Genomic DNA, 14,172 nt, shown 5'->3' with positions numbered 1-14,172 from the left:
AAGCCCTTTGTGGCATGATTGCGGCTTGTTTTGTAGCGCTGGGGAGAAAATATCTTCCAGATCATCTGCCGCTCATTGTCCCAGCCACACTTGCCCCCTGCCCCCAACCCCGTGCCACAGTCCCACCCGACTTACGCTCCTGTGGCTGTTAGTTAATTGTCTTTGGCAAGGATCTGTTTTGGGACTTATTCCCAACTGCTCAGATGATAGATAATTGTCAGGCACAAATACTGGCAGCGCTGGGTGACCTGAGGCTTTGGGCCGCTGACCGCTGACCACAGCTCAGCCTCTGGGGAGGAGGCTGCAAGTGGACAGCTCTGTGTCTTTGTGAGGCGGCAGGGCAAGACCGCAGGAGAGGCACAGCCTCATCATTAGAGCCTGGGTTCTGAATCCTGACTCCGTCCAGTTCCTGACTCCATCCAGTTCCAGTTCCTGGGTTTGAATCCTGACTCCATCCACTTACTGGCTGTGTGACCTTGGGCAAGCCACTTAACCTTGTGTGTCCTCAGTTTCCTCATCTGTATAATGGGAACCTTAGGAGTGTACCTTACCTCATAGGGTTGTTGTGAGGATTACATGAGCTAATTTTTGTAAATCAATTAAAAGAGCGCCTGGCTTTTGGTAAGCGCTATGTAAATGTTGTCCAAATGAGAACAGATGATCATCGCTGTAGGGGATGCTGTCGTAAGTCACGTAGATCTCTACCTGACTGAGATGCTCATTTTGCCAGCCGTTGACAATGTTGGCTGTGGCTGGCTCACAGCTAAGCTCTCTCTGGGTATTGCCTTTGGTAGAAGGAGGGGGCCTTTGCGGAAGGTCATCAGTCACCCTCCGCCAGGGCGGCCTGGATCCAATGACTGCCCATTGGGAATGCAATGGCGTGGCTTCCTGCCTCAGTTTGGGACATCTCTGCAGAGCCGTCCCAGCTCCAGACTCAGTGAAGGCTGAGGCTTCTAATGTGAGCTTCTCACAGTTCAGCTCGTCCCTCTGCCCTGTCCTCCTCACTGTCCCGCAGGCTCCCCAGTGAACTTCCTGCCTCATCTCAGCGTGTTTCCTGGGACCCTGCCCTACAACCACAGGTGACCATAGATGCTGAATGGATCTTTTTAAATATATATATATATATTTATTGATTTCAGAGAGGAAGGGAGAGAAAGAGAGAGATGGAAACATCAATGATGAAAGAGATTCATTGATCAGCTGCCTCCCGCATGCCCCCTATTGGGATCAAGCCCACAACCCAGGCATGTGCCCTTGACTGGAATCAAACTCGGGACCCTTCATTCCGCAGACCAACGCTCCATCCAGTGAGCCAAACCAGCTAGGGCTGAATGGATCTTGATATCCATGTAAAAGACACATTCCTTTCACTTGCTTGTACTTCCAGAAGCTCTTTGGGGAGTAGCCTTAGGGTTCTGCACGGTCCCTGTGCCCCATCTTTGCGGTTGTGCCATTTGCGCATGATAGACGTGCCCTGGCTAGCTCGCTGTGCTCTGGAGGGGCCTGGCTGGTCTGAAGGCAGGTTGTGGAGCTCTCACTGTTCAGCTGGGAAGAGGAAGGTCTAGCTCTGGAAAACCCACAAAAGTCTAAACTTACCGAACTGCCCAGGGGCCGAGAGCCTTGCCCATTCAACCTGTTCACACACAAATGAAGAAACTGAGGCCAGAGAGAGGAAGGCCTTGTTCAAGGCCACACACAGTGAACGAGTGCCTCTCCAACTTTGGGGGGATGGTCCTTTGGGGAAATAGTGGGGTGGGGTGGTCTCAGAAGTGGATGTGGGGCAGCTGGTTATGGTGTTTTGGTCCAGCCAATGCTTTCATAGATGTTCCCCAGCAGAGGGGCAGCCCTGTGGCCTGGGATGGGTGTCAGCCGTGGTTTCCTGGCAGGGGGCAGCATGGGAGTGAGTGGAACTGCAAGGAAAAGAAAGAGAAGAGAGGTGCAGGTGGAGTACAGAGCTGTGGAGGCCTGGACGTGTGGGGGCTTGTGATCCATACAGTGATCCCAAGACATCTCAGAGAGGCAGAGCAGGGGCGGGTGGAAGAGGCACGGAGGCCAGCCTGGATGGTCAGGTTGGCAGGGGGCAGGCTCCCAAGCGCATTGAGTGCTGCAGTAAAGAATTGGGACTTTTCCTCAGGCGGGGAGTTGGGGCTTGAAGGAGAGGGACCTGGGCAGAGCCAGAAGGGGCCTTCTCTGTTGTGATCCCCTCTGGCCCCTCACTGCCTGATCAAGTCTATGCTCAGCAAATAGTTGTGGAATGAATGACTGACTGAATGGGAATGGAAGATTGTTCTGAGAAAAGATGGCTTCAGCTGCAGGGGAGGAGTGGGCAGGTGGGAGCAGGGAAAAGCCCTAAGGCTTTGAAGAAGCCAGCTCCAGTGGGAATGGGTTTGTGGGTCAGAGCTGGGCGTGCGGGTCCTATCCTTTCTCCTCCCCACCCCAGAGAGGCCCATTGGCACCAGCTTAGGCGAGACTAGACACACTGCAATGTGTGACACACATTGGCATCTCCTGCAGCAGAAGCTGGGTGGCGCAGGGTCATTAAAGTCACAAACCAAATCTGAAGGGGTCCTGGCCCTGCCCTTGGATGGCCTCATCCACCACGCCCTGACCCACTTTGCAGGCCCAGCTCCTGCCAGCGCAGGCAGCCCCGTTGGAACCGTTCCCCCTCAGAGCGAGCAAATGAAAATGTTTGTTGAAAACAACATGTGCATAATTAAAGCTTAATGAGCACTTGTCTGTTTGGAATGTGCAATTAGATTTATAATCGGGGATGGGAGTGAGCTCCAAATGGCTTTAAATGGAACTGAGAGAGAGGATAATTTTTGCCATAAATCTGCGGTAATGCGGACAGTAGGTAGAGACACGGGCATGCCAGGCGGCCATGCTGTGCCCACTGGGCAGTCCTGCCATCAGGCCGTCTTGGCGGCTGCAGCTGGATAATGGCCTTTGCGGTGTGTCTGCTCTGGGTCGGGGCTGGAGCTCCAGTCTGCAGTCTGTGAGCTCTGTGATCGGGGCTGACTGTGGGGAGATGAGAGGTTGGTGCCAAGTCCAGCTGCTCTGGTCCCGGGGCGACTTGGCCAGGTGAGGAAGCCGGCGTCATCACCATGTCACCCCTGCGCTGGGTTGTGGCTCCCTATTTTGTTCTCTGCTGTGTCCCAGCGCTTAGAACTCAATGAGCATTTGTTGGATGAGTAAATGCCTTGTACCAGACTCTTGCCTGAAACAAGTCCCTCTCCCTCTGTGGGCCCCAGTTTCCCCATGTCTGTCAGGTGATTTGGATTCAGCTATTGCTGATGTGGACACTTCTCTCTCCAAGGTTCTGGGTGTGGAGCAGAGGGTGGCTGGGACGGCATCTAGATCAGCTCCGTCTAGTAGAAATATATTGCAAATGGCATATGGACCTTATAATGCTCTAGTAGCCACATAAAAAAAGGGACAAAGAAATAGGTGAAGTTCATTTTAATAATATATTTTAGTTAACCCCATATATCCAAAATCTTATCATTTCAGCATATATTCAATAGAAATATATCGATGCGGGTATTTTGCATTCTTTTTAACACTTTTGGTGTAATAAGTCTTTGAGACCGATGTATATATTACACTTACACACATCTCAGTTTGGACTGGCCACGTTCTGAGTGCTCAGCAGCCACATGTGTCTGGTGGCCACCATCCTGGACAGCACAGGTCTAGAAGGAGCATGATGTGGTTGGAGCCAGGTGGGAGGGCTCTGCCACCTGGGGACAGTGACTCCCGCATCCTGGAGGAGCCTCCTGGTAGCCCTCTGCCACTGGAGCTGTAGTGATCAGTGGTCTTGACACTCTCTCAATGTTTTTTCTTGACTAAAGCAAGTGGCACCATTCACGGAGGCCATTCTCAGCAATGGGGAGGGGTCCTGCAGTGGCCACATGCTGGGCTTGCTCAGGAGGCATGCTCCCAGTGCCTCTGGCAGGCTGTCCCCCTCACAGGTACACAGAGCCCCCGGCCCAGAGTGGTGAGGTCACCAGCTTGCAGATGGCGGGAGTGAGAAGCCAGTGTGGGCTATTGAGGGGCCAGCAGCCTGGGCTGCAGACTCAGCTTGAGCATGTCCTGGCTGTGTGGCCTTGGGCAGATGCCTAACTTCTCTGGGCCTCAGTCATCACACTGGATTATATTTCTCGACAGGCAGAATAAGAAAGTATGTTATGTCTGACAAAGCAGGACCACCAAGAAGGAGAAAACTTCTTTTTTTGGGGAAAGAAATTGATATTTGATTTTTTAGGAAGAAAGTGTGAAGTCATCATCATGGGGAAAATCAGGCTTCAGTTGGACTCTCTTATGAAGATTTTAATTTATGAATTTTATTTCAAATTATATATGGTGGCTAGAGGCATCAGAAGTCTATTCCGTGCTTAGAACCTTAAAAGTTTGCATGAAGCCCCATACAGTTTCTTCATCTACTGAAGAGAGGCAATTATAGCACCCGGATAGGGTGTTGAGAGGATTAAATAATAACATAAGTAATAGCTAATAATTATTAAGTGCTTCTCTGTACCAGGCAATGTTCTAAGCACTTTCTGGATATTAATGTATTTAGGCTAAAGGGTAGTTATACCCATTTTCTAGATGAGGAAACTGAGACACAGTAGCTTAGCTAAAAGTCTCACAGCTTGAAAAGCCAGGGATTTAAACCCAGGCAGCCTGGCAGCATAGCCCATGTTTGTAACCGCTGTGCTATCATCCTTCCCCAGGTGCTAGTGGCCTGGAGTTAAGCACACAGGGCCTGGTCCGGGTTTGAGCCTGGGGCTCTATCCCTGTCCCATTCCATCTGTGCAGCGCCTCTCTGTCCCCCTCCCCCAACATCTTCTGGTCTTGATGTGTATCTCTGTGAGATTTCCACCTAAAACCGCACTCTCGGCCGGGCCCAGCGTGCAGCTGCACATTCGCTGCCTCTGTCTTTTGAACCGTGTTTTATCTGTGCAGAATGAGTGTTCTCATGGCCCCTTGTGGGGGCTGGAGGGAGCAGTGTATGCGGCTTTGATTGTTTCCTCTGTAGATCTTCGTGAGGCTCATCTCTCCGTGTCTGTGACTGGCTGGGCTGAGGCTGTGCACCCTTGGTCTTTGATCTGTGTGTCTGTGCAGAGGGGAGGGGCAGCAACTTCTACAGAACAACTGTTGCTTTCATACTTGGGGTCAAGGCCAGGTTCATAACTGACTGTGTGACTTTGGGCAAGTTCCCCAACCACCCTGAGCATCACCTTGCTCGTCTCTACAATGGGCTGGTCATGCAACCTTGGGATCTGGGAGGGCTCCGATGAGACAGCCAGTCACAGCTCTGGCCTGAGGTCTGGTATACAGTAGGTGCTCACATCAGCCTTGGATATCATGTTCCCTGCTCTTCACCTGGCCAACTCCTAGGTGTCCTCCAAGCTTCATCATGGAGCTTCCAAGCCACCTTTGTTGGATGCCTCTCTGAAAGGCCCTCCTCCCTGCTTCCACTCCCCTGCGATAACCTCATCCTGCCACAGTCACTTTTGTCAGAGATGTCAGAGATTGGCCATCACTCGATATCTGAAACAAGATGCTGAATTCATTGCTGCTTTGCAAAGCTAGTCCCTCCAAATCAAGCAAGAGATGATCTTTGCAGCATTTGGGGAAGCAAAGGGTCCTGGGATGGGAGGCTTTCAGAAGCAGGAGGTCTGAGACTGGCTGACCCCCAGGTATGGACACGTAGCTATCGAAGTAAGACTGTTAGTGATCACTGACCAATGGGAATGGGCTTCACACAGGTTTTGTAGTTACTCGTTCTAGTATGGGGACTGTGGGCAAAGAGAGGCCTGTCTTCCTTTCTCAGACTTGAAGATTTCATTCTCCCAAGCTGCTTCCAAGGACTGGAGGCTGCTCACGGGCAGGGGCTGTGTCATCACCCTGACAGTATGCCTGGGGCCAGTCCAGTGTTGGCACATAGTAAGCAGTCGCTAGATATAGTCAACAAACAATGGCAGTCGTCCCCTCTGTAACCTCACACTTTCTTTCCTTTTATTGCTTTTCAGTGCCTGAGACAAACTTTATTTATTGTAAATCCCCAGTGGTTGGGAGCATGTGACTAAGTGCATTGTAGGTACTTAGTACCTGATACAACAAGGGAACCAACTGATTTCATATTGTTCAGGTCTTAGACCAGGACTCAGGGTGGGAATGAATGAGGAGAAGACATGGGAGGGACGGGGTCAAGGTGAAAGAGCTGACCTTGAACAGGAGATAGACACTCTACCTTTTCAGTCTAAAGGAAAAGAGGTCAGGGTGGGTGTGATATAATGTGGGGAAGGGCAGAGAGTTGGGGGAGGGGGTCTTGGATGGACTCAGTGACATAGGAGACGTGTTCCTCTGCTAGACAGAGGGAATGCGGCTGATGAGGGGATGAGAGTTTAGCACATAATAACAATAATAGGTAACATTTATTAAGCACCTGTCAAAAGTAATTACCATTATTAAGCATTATGTTATAGATATTAACTCATATCTAATATCTGATAACAGATATAAAAAGCTTTATGAGGCAGGAATTAATAACTGCCATCAGTACCATGTTACAGGCAAGGAAACTAAGGCAAAGAGATGGTCACACACAGCTAATAAGTCGTGGAACCAATCAATACTCTGATTCGGCAGTCAGTGGTGCTGCCCAGTATATCACACTAGACCGGGGAGTTGAATTAAGTCCAAAACTGACTTGGGATGGAAGCTTGAAGGTTGGGCTCAAGAATATGGGTTTATAGAAGCAGGCAAGACTGTTAAGGTTGGAGTGCATTGCCAGAAAAGAAAAAAAAAAAAAAAGACCTAAAAAGAGTTGGATTTCAGTGGGTTGAGGAAGAGAGAGGGAGTAGAGTGCTCCAGGCTGATGATGGGACAACGTAAAGGCAGGGGTGCTGGAGGTTCCTGCGACACGGGATGCTGTAGGAGCTGAGACTCAGGGCCAGTTGTCATGGAGCTTCCTGGATGCCAGGGTTCATGATGTGGAGCACTGAAGGGTTTTGATCTGAGGAGTGGAGTGATTGCCAAAAGATCCCTAGTGATAGCCAGGGTGGAAGATGGATTGGGTGTTGTGGGGCAGGGGGTGGGGAGAAGCTGAGAAGAAATATTTTGCAGGTGATTGGATCAGAGGGTGTAGGATGGAAGGGGTCTAGAGTCACCCTGTGGCACTGTGTGGAAGGTGACCCCTTCTCTTGTGATGGGGGAACACTGGAGAATGAGCAGGTCTACACATATGTCATAAGTTCAGTGTTGGGTGTGTTGAATTTAGGATGCTCATGGACCAAATGGGGTAGATGTCCAGGGGGAAACTGTATCTTAGAATCTGGAATGAACTTTGTGAAAGATGAACATTTGAGTCAGTGACATGTCATAGCCCTGAGAAACCATGAGATTGTCCAGGGAAAGCATGAATAGAGTGAGGAGGAAATATCAGACCTACTTATCTACCCACAATTCTTCCCACCCACCCATTCAACCCATTTCATTCACCCAGGCATCCCAGACATCTACCCAGGCAGCCCCCACACACATCCCAACCATCTATTTGTTTATCTCCCCACCATCTCAGTCTTCTTCCCATCCACTTATTTCTTCATATTCACCCAGCCATTCCATCTCATCCACTACCCACCCGTTAATCCCTCTAATCTCAACTATCCACACATCCCAACCACCCTTCTGCCTATCCATCCATTATTCCACATACCCATCTCATCTTCTGATTCCATCTACCCAGCCGAGGTGTCATCTCTTTATCCACCTAGTGGCATCTCTCCCATTCATTCCCCAAACCATTCATCTTTCCCTTCCACCCATCTGTCCATTCATCCATCCAACCACCCATATACCTACTGACCATGCATTCACTCATTTTATCAATTCCTGTTATTTCCTGCCTTGTGGCAGCCACCAGCCACATGTGACTTTTGAGCACTGTGGCTACTAGAATATTTAAAACTGCACATGTGGCTTGAGTTATATTTCTGTTTACAGTGATTTATACCATCCACCACACATCCATCTATTTATCCATCCATCCTCCCTTCCTTTCATCTATTCATCCACCCACTTACCATATTTGCTCATCCCACAGATGTTTAATTTATACCTATTATGAATAAGTGGCTCCATAGGCCATAAGAATGAGGAGACTGAGGCTTCAAGCAGTTAAGGAGCTTGCCCGACGTGGCTCAGGTAGAGCCAGCATCATTTGACTAAGATCGGGGCTTCTCACCTTTCACCTTGGCTGCCTATTTGCTTGGTTTCCTTAAAGATTAAAAAAAAAGGATCTAGATTGGGTGGGGCTGTTGGAATAGGGGTCCCGGAGCCCCTCTGGCCAAGGGGAGTACACAGCGTGGGGAGAGAAAGCCCTCTTAGAAGCCTCTGTGAACTGGGTCCCCGGTGGCTGTCATGAAAGGGTTATCCCACACATTCGATGTTTGCAGAAATGTGGGTTCTTTCAGATTCCAAAACTCATTTCCATGACAAAACTCTTGGGAAGAGAAGATGAAGGCCTGGCTTTTGCAGAACAATCTTCCAGCTGTAATGAGGACTGAGGATGGCGATGGGAAAAGGAATTATAATTAGAATATGAAATGGGGAAAATTAATCTATTCCAGTCAGTGCTAAGAGGATGGTTCTGGCGCTTCATGGAAATTCTTAGACCAATCTTTCCCTCTACGTTTTTCTTTTCACGTTTTAAAGCATACAGAGGGCTGTGTGGTGTGAAAAGAGGTTTTTGACTGAGGGACTGATGAGTTGTGAGCTATGCACAGAATGTAAGTCCACGTGCATCTTTGCTTTGTATGTCTCTACCTGCTCAAGTCGTATGTGTTTGGGTGCACATCCATGTGAGTTATCTTTACACGGCTGCACATGGTGTATTTACACACACCTGGGCCTCCCCTCTTTCCCATGTGTGCATGCTGTGTATTGTGTACTCAGGCCTGTAAATGGTCTCTGATATGTGCACACTTATGCTTATGCTGTGGACACACCTGTTTGTGTTGGTTTGTGTAACCCAGGGATGTGGTACATGTGTGACTAAGCGCTGTGTTGAACGCTGTGTTCTGTGTGACATGGGCCCCCGCTGGTTTGTGGTGCATATGCGGTCACCATGCTTGGGCACACTGTATACGTTGTATACCTTTGTGGTCTCACACACACTGAGCATTCACTGTGTGGTGGATGTGGATGTGGTGTTGCCATCATGCTTGTGCACATAGAGAAGGAGGTGGCCCTGCTGTGAGCAGAGGCTGGCTTAGTGACATCTCCCTGTGACCTGTAAGTTCTTTCTTTCAGAAAGGACCCTTCAGGGGGAAGGCTGAGGGGTAAGCCAGGCCTTAGTGCCCTGGAGACTAAGCCCTGGGAAGCCTGGGAGCCCTTGGGGTCCCCCCCTCTCCTTTCTTCCCCCCTTCCACCCTAGGCAGAGGTGGACAGAGAAAGGATGTCCCCCCATCTCAGGGCTCTGCTCATGGCTGCTCAGTAGCCAGGTCCCGAGCCCAGTGTGCTCCCAGCACCCATGCCAGGCACCGGGGTAACCAAATGGAGGCTGACCCAGGCCCTGCCTTGAGAACTGCCACCAACTCCTCAGGTGCCCCTTAAAAGCAGGAAGCAGGCTTGACTCCCACATGTGGAGGAGACGTGTGAATGCATAAGCCCACTGGAGGCAGACTCTGGTGATGTCAGGGGACCCACTGCCCGACCGCCTTCCTACCCCCAGCACACACATGAAAATCTAGGGTCTCTCTTGCTCACATCCCCAGTGCCATTCCCCTCTGCTCACTGCAGATAAGTCCTCCCTCCCAAACCACTAACACATCCTCCTCAAACACCTAGCGTGTGCCGGGGCCGAGCTGATCATCGGTTATGCAGTGTGGGTGCAGCAAAGCCTGGTCCCTGCTGCCAAGCAGCTCCCAGCCCGGAGAGCAAGCCGAGGAGGCAAACAGACCCTCGGAAGTCCAGCCTCTCCCCACCTGCGCCATCTGACAACTGCTTATCGTCTCAACCCGTTTCCTCGGTTTTCAACAGGGAAGATAGAGCCTGCTGCTTTAGGTTGTTGCAGGTTTGAATGAGACCTTTGACGGAGAGTATTTTCGGTGGTGGGTGCACTCGGATTTGCTGAGTGCCTACTGTGTGCATCGAGGGAGAAAGCACACAGGGCCCTCCTTTCATGGTGGCCCCGACCCGGCCAGCATTTAACAGATGGGCCACAACACAGGCCTTTGGGGTCATCGTTCCCTCTTCTCCTTCGATACATATGTCCATGTTTTTAACCCATACAGCACTGTTTGATTCCTATTGCTTTATCAGATGTTTCAAGTACCTGGTTAAACTTCATCTCCCTCCATTTCCAGTCTTTCTTTTAGAACATACTTATAAATTATATGCGGTTTTTTAAAAAAGTTTCCCTTTTATCAAAGTAATAGATAGCCCAGGTGACACGCAGGAGCTTTTGTTGAAAGCTCCCTGCCCTGCCCATTTCACAGTCCCATTCCCGATGCCAGCCTGTGGCGGGTGCTGGGACTTGGAGATGACCAGAACACTCTGCCAGCCTCGATGTTGCTCCCACACAGGGGCAGAAGACAGACGTGCAGACAGTCTATGTTGTAAGTCAGTGGAGGTGACAGCATGGCAGACCTGCTGGAGGAGGTGATCTCTGAGGAGGCCTTGAAGCATGAGCTCTATGTCCAGTGTGTAGACGGAGCTATGCATTTGGAGTCACTGCCCGGATCCTAGGCATGACATGGCCTTTTCTTTAGTTAATTGAGCAGCCACGGAAGGATCTCTGCCTGTCCCTGTGCTGGGAAGGCATTTGGGTGTAACCACCAATTCCACTGCCTTTGATGGGAAGACTGCGCTGGTAAAGATAATGTGTTTCATCCATCCATCCATCCACCCACCCACCCACCCACCCACCCATCCATAAGCATTTATTATCTCCTGTGTGCCAGGCACTATTTTAGGTGTCTGGGAGCCTCCATTTTAGTATGTATGTGAGGGTCCAGCTATAAGCAGTGAACTTGGTAAATTATGGAGATGCTAGAACAGGGGTCGGCAAACTTTTTGACTCGAGGGCCACAATGGGTTCTTAAACTGGACCGGAGGGCCGGAACAAAAGCATGGATGGAGTGTTTGTGTGAACTAATATAAATTCAAAGTAAACATCATTACATAAAAGGGTACGGTCTTTTTTTTTTTTAGTTTTATTGATTTCAAACGGGCCGGATCCGGCCTGCGGGCCGTAGTTTGCCCACAGCTGTGCTAGAAGATAAAGGGGGCTATGGAGCAAAGAACAGGGAGGAGCAGGGCGGCAAGGGGACCTGGGGCTGGTGGTGGTGGTGGTGGAGGCTGGCCTCCGAGCCGGCTGTGAGGAAAGCCGCTCTGACTGAAGTGGGTCTGGATGGACTGACATCTTGTGCCTGATGGTGGGAGTGTGGACTTTCACAGCCTCGATGAGAGCTGCTTGGCAATGTCTATCAAAGTTACAAAAGCACACACAGCTGGACCCAGCGATGACACAGACGAAGCTATGGATGCACAAAACTATTCATAGAAACAACCCAATTGCCCTGTGCCCATCCAGTTCCATGTATATGTTACATCCATCCCGTGGGGTACTAAGTACCAGAAGACAGAATTCTGTGCTGATATAAAAAACTTCCCAGCCTAGCCATCGTGGCTCTATGATTGAGCGTCGACCTATGAACCAGGAGGTTGCTGGTTTGATTCCTAGTCAGGGCACATGCCTGGGTTGCGGGCTTGATCCCCAGTGGGGGGCATGTAGGAGGCAGCCAATCAATGAGTCTCTCTGATCATTGATGTTTCTATCTCTCTATCCTCCCCCTTCCTCTCTCTCTAAAAAAAATCAATAAAAACATATTCCAAAAATAAAAATAAGGCTTCCCAGATGTGTTGCTAGGAGAAACATAAGGTGCAAAACAGTGTGTATAATATGCTGTTATGTGTGTGAAAGAAACGACTATGAAATGTATACATGTGGGCCATCTCTGGAAGGATATAAAGGAAGCTGGTAGATGCAGCGACTGCCCCTGGAGAGAGGCAATGGATGGCTGAGAGGTGGGGTGGGAAGAGATTTTTCACTCTGTTGCTTTTTGTACTTTGGGAATTTTGAACCATGTGCCTATCACCTAAGGCATAAAATGAAATTTCCAATGAAAATGGCCAGCTGCTGTTGGTGCCCCACCCAGACACTTCACTAGCTAGCACAGCCATCCCCCACCTGTCGTGAGCTCTGGCTGCAAATGGCTCACAGCTGGCATAGTTCTCTGGCGAACTGTCCTTGGCCACACAGGGGCCGCCCTACTCAGAAGGCTATGCCTCCACCTGTCTGCTAGGGGCAGCCCACAGCCAGTGGAGCTACAAAAGGCCAGCCCCTCGCTTCATGCTGGGACTAACTCGATGGTGCAATTCATGCGCAGAGCTCCCCATGGGATCAGGCTGCAGCAAGTCTCCAGCGGAGACCACATCCTTTGCTTAGCTCCTTGCACTACCCTGTCCTACCTCGCTCCTTGCCTGTACGGTTATTCCTAAAGGGTACTTCTCCCAAACCACATGCATTTGAATTTTTGACTCAGGTTCTGCTTCTAGGGAACATGGTCCAAGTCACCTGTCTTAAGGGAAGGGAACTACCTGGAATTGAACCAAGTGCTCTGCTGGTGTCAGTGCAACATCCCATGAAGAGGGGACTCTTTCAGGATCCCCGTTCAATGAATGAGGAACCTCAGAAGTTCCGTCACCAGCTCAAGGTGACACATCAGGGAAAAGGGCAGCCAGTGGCCCCAGAGCCCACGCTTCTCCCACTGCACCTGCTCCCTCTGCACAGAACTCTTCCTGAATCCAGACTTGGCAGCTGCTCAGAACATAGGACTGTAGTTCCTCTACATGGTTCCTACCACGGTCCTCACTGCCTGCAGCCAGCAGTGGCCTAAGGGGCAAATGTGAGGGGGCAGAGCAACTTAAGACCTGGAGGGCACATCTGGGGCAGGCTGTCATGACACCAAAGCTCTGGAGACCTCAGCCTCCCTCCATCATGTGGAATTCCAACTCTCACTGATAGCCTGCGGTCATTTTGGCCAAGAGAGAGATTTACATACTTCCAGAGATGGGGAGCTCAGTATCAGGCAAAGCAGGCTGCCACCTCTGTGGACAAGGTATAGAGGGCAGAAAGGTTCTCTTCATCCTACGTGTGATGAATGATGCTCACCCTCAGGGAGCTGGGGCTGCTGCTCCACCCTGGAGGGATCCCTGCTGACAGGGAAGCCTGGGCTCGGTCTTTGCTCCTTTCCCCTCCGAGCATCCAGTCCCCTGGACTCCTCTGGCTTCTCCTGGGCCTTCCCGAGAACATTCTATTCAGAGCTTCTTCTCTCTCTGTGTTCCAGTTCGATGGTGACAGTGCCTACGTGGGGATGAGTGACGGAAACCCAGAGCTTCTATCAACCAGCCAGGTGGGTGCGCCGTCCTTTCTGAGTTGGGTGGCGGGTGTCTAGCCTTGGGCTGGCTGGAGCCAAGCTGCTCTGGGGTGGGAGGGGCACAGAGTGGGGGGCACAGCCCACCACTGTCCTCTTTCAGAATAATCAAGAATATCAGTTGAATCCCCCTAGAAGGGATGATCAAACCAGGACTATAGTGTTTTCTGTAAATCACCTATCATTATTAAAAATAGGATAAAACTCAAAATGTGTTGTCCATCTTCCCCATGCACAGAGGGGAAAGTTTTAGCAGCACTGAACAGAGATGTCACATGTTCTCTGGTGCTGCCTGTCCCTTGCCACCACACAGCACCCATGGGGGCATACGTTGGCGTGGAGGCGTACACCTCATGCAAAGGCACGTGGGTTTCTCCTGCTGAAATCTGACTTTCCACTGAGAGCCTGGTCTCTGAAGATTAAGGTGTTTTTCAGCTGGGAGCATCCTCATACACTCTAATGCCGGGAGTTTCCTCACAGCAGGCTGGGACTCCGGGGAGGGTCCTTGCTGCAGGCTGTGTTGAGGAGGAGTAGACATTATTAACCCCGTTTTATAGATCAGGCAACTGAGGCTCAAGGATGTTTACTGACTCATCCTGGGAGAGGTCCAGCTGGCATTTGAACCTGCATAGCTGGGACTCAGAGCTGCACACATTACCTTGCTGTG

General features: G+C 50.5%; 1 protein-coding gene across 4 annotated transcripts in view; it reads left to right on the top strand.

Annotated features, from left to right (window-relative positions):
- Positions 1 to 14,172, top strand: part of TOX2 (TOX high mobility group box family member 2) — a 112,917-nt gene that overhangs the window by 32,685 nt on the left and 66,060 nt on the right. For all 4 annotated transcript variants that reach the window (XM_070420910.1, XM_070420908.1, XM_070420911.1 and 1 more), the window contains exon 2: positions 13,419 to 13,484. In XM_070420910.1, coding sequence (XP_070277011.1) covers positions 13,419 to 13,484 — 66 coding nt within the window. The remainder of the gene's footprint in view (positions 1 to 13,418; positions 13,485 to 14,172) is intronic.

This window comes from Myotis yumanensis, unplaced genomic scaffold (assembly GCF_028538775.1).
Source record: "Myotis yumanensis isolate MYYU_CA2020_CCGP unplaced genomic scaffold, mMyoYum1.0.hap1 SCAF_7, whole genome shotgun sequence".
Classification (NCBI taxonomy): domain Eukaryota; kingdom Metazoa; phylum Chordata; class Mammalia; order Chiroptera; family Vespertilionidae; genus Myotis; species Myotis yumanensis.
Note: the sequence above shows the minus strand (reverse complement) of the source record. Positions and strands in the feature narration are given on the sequence as shown.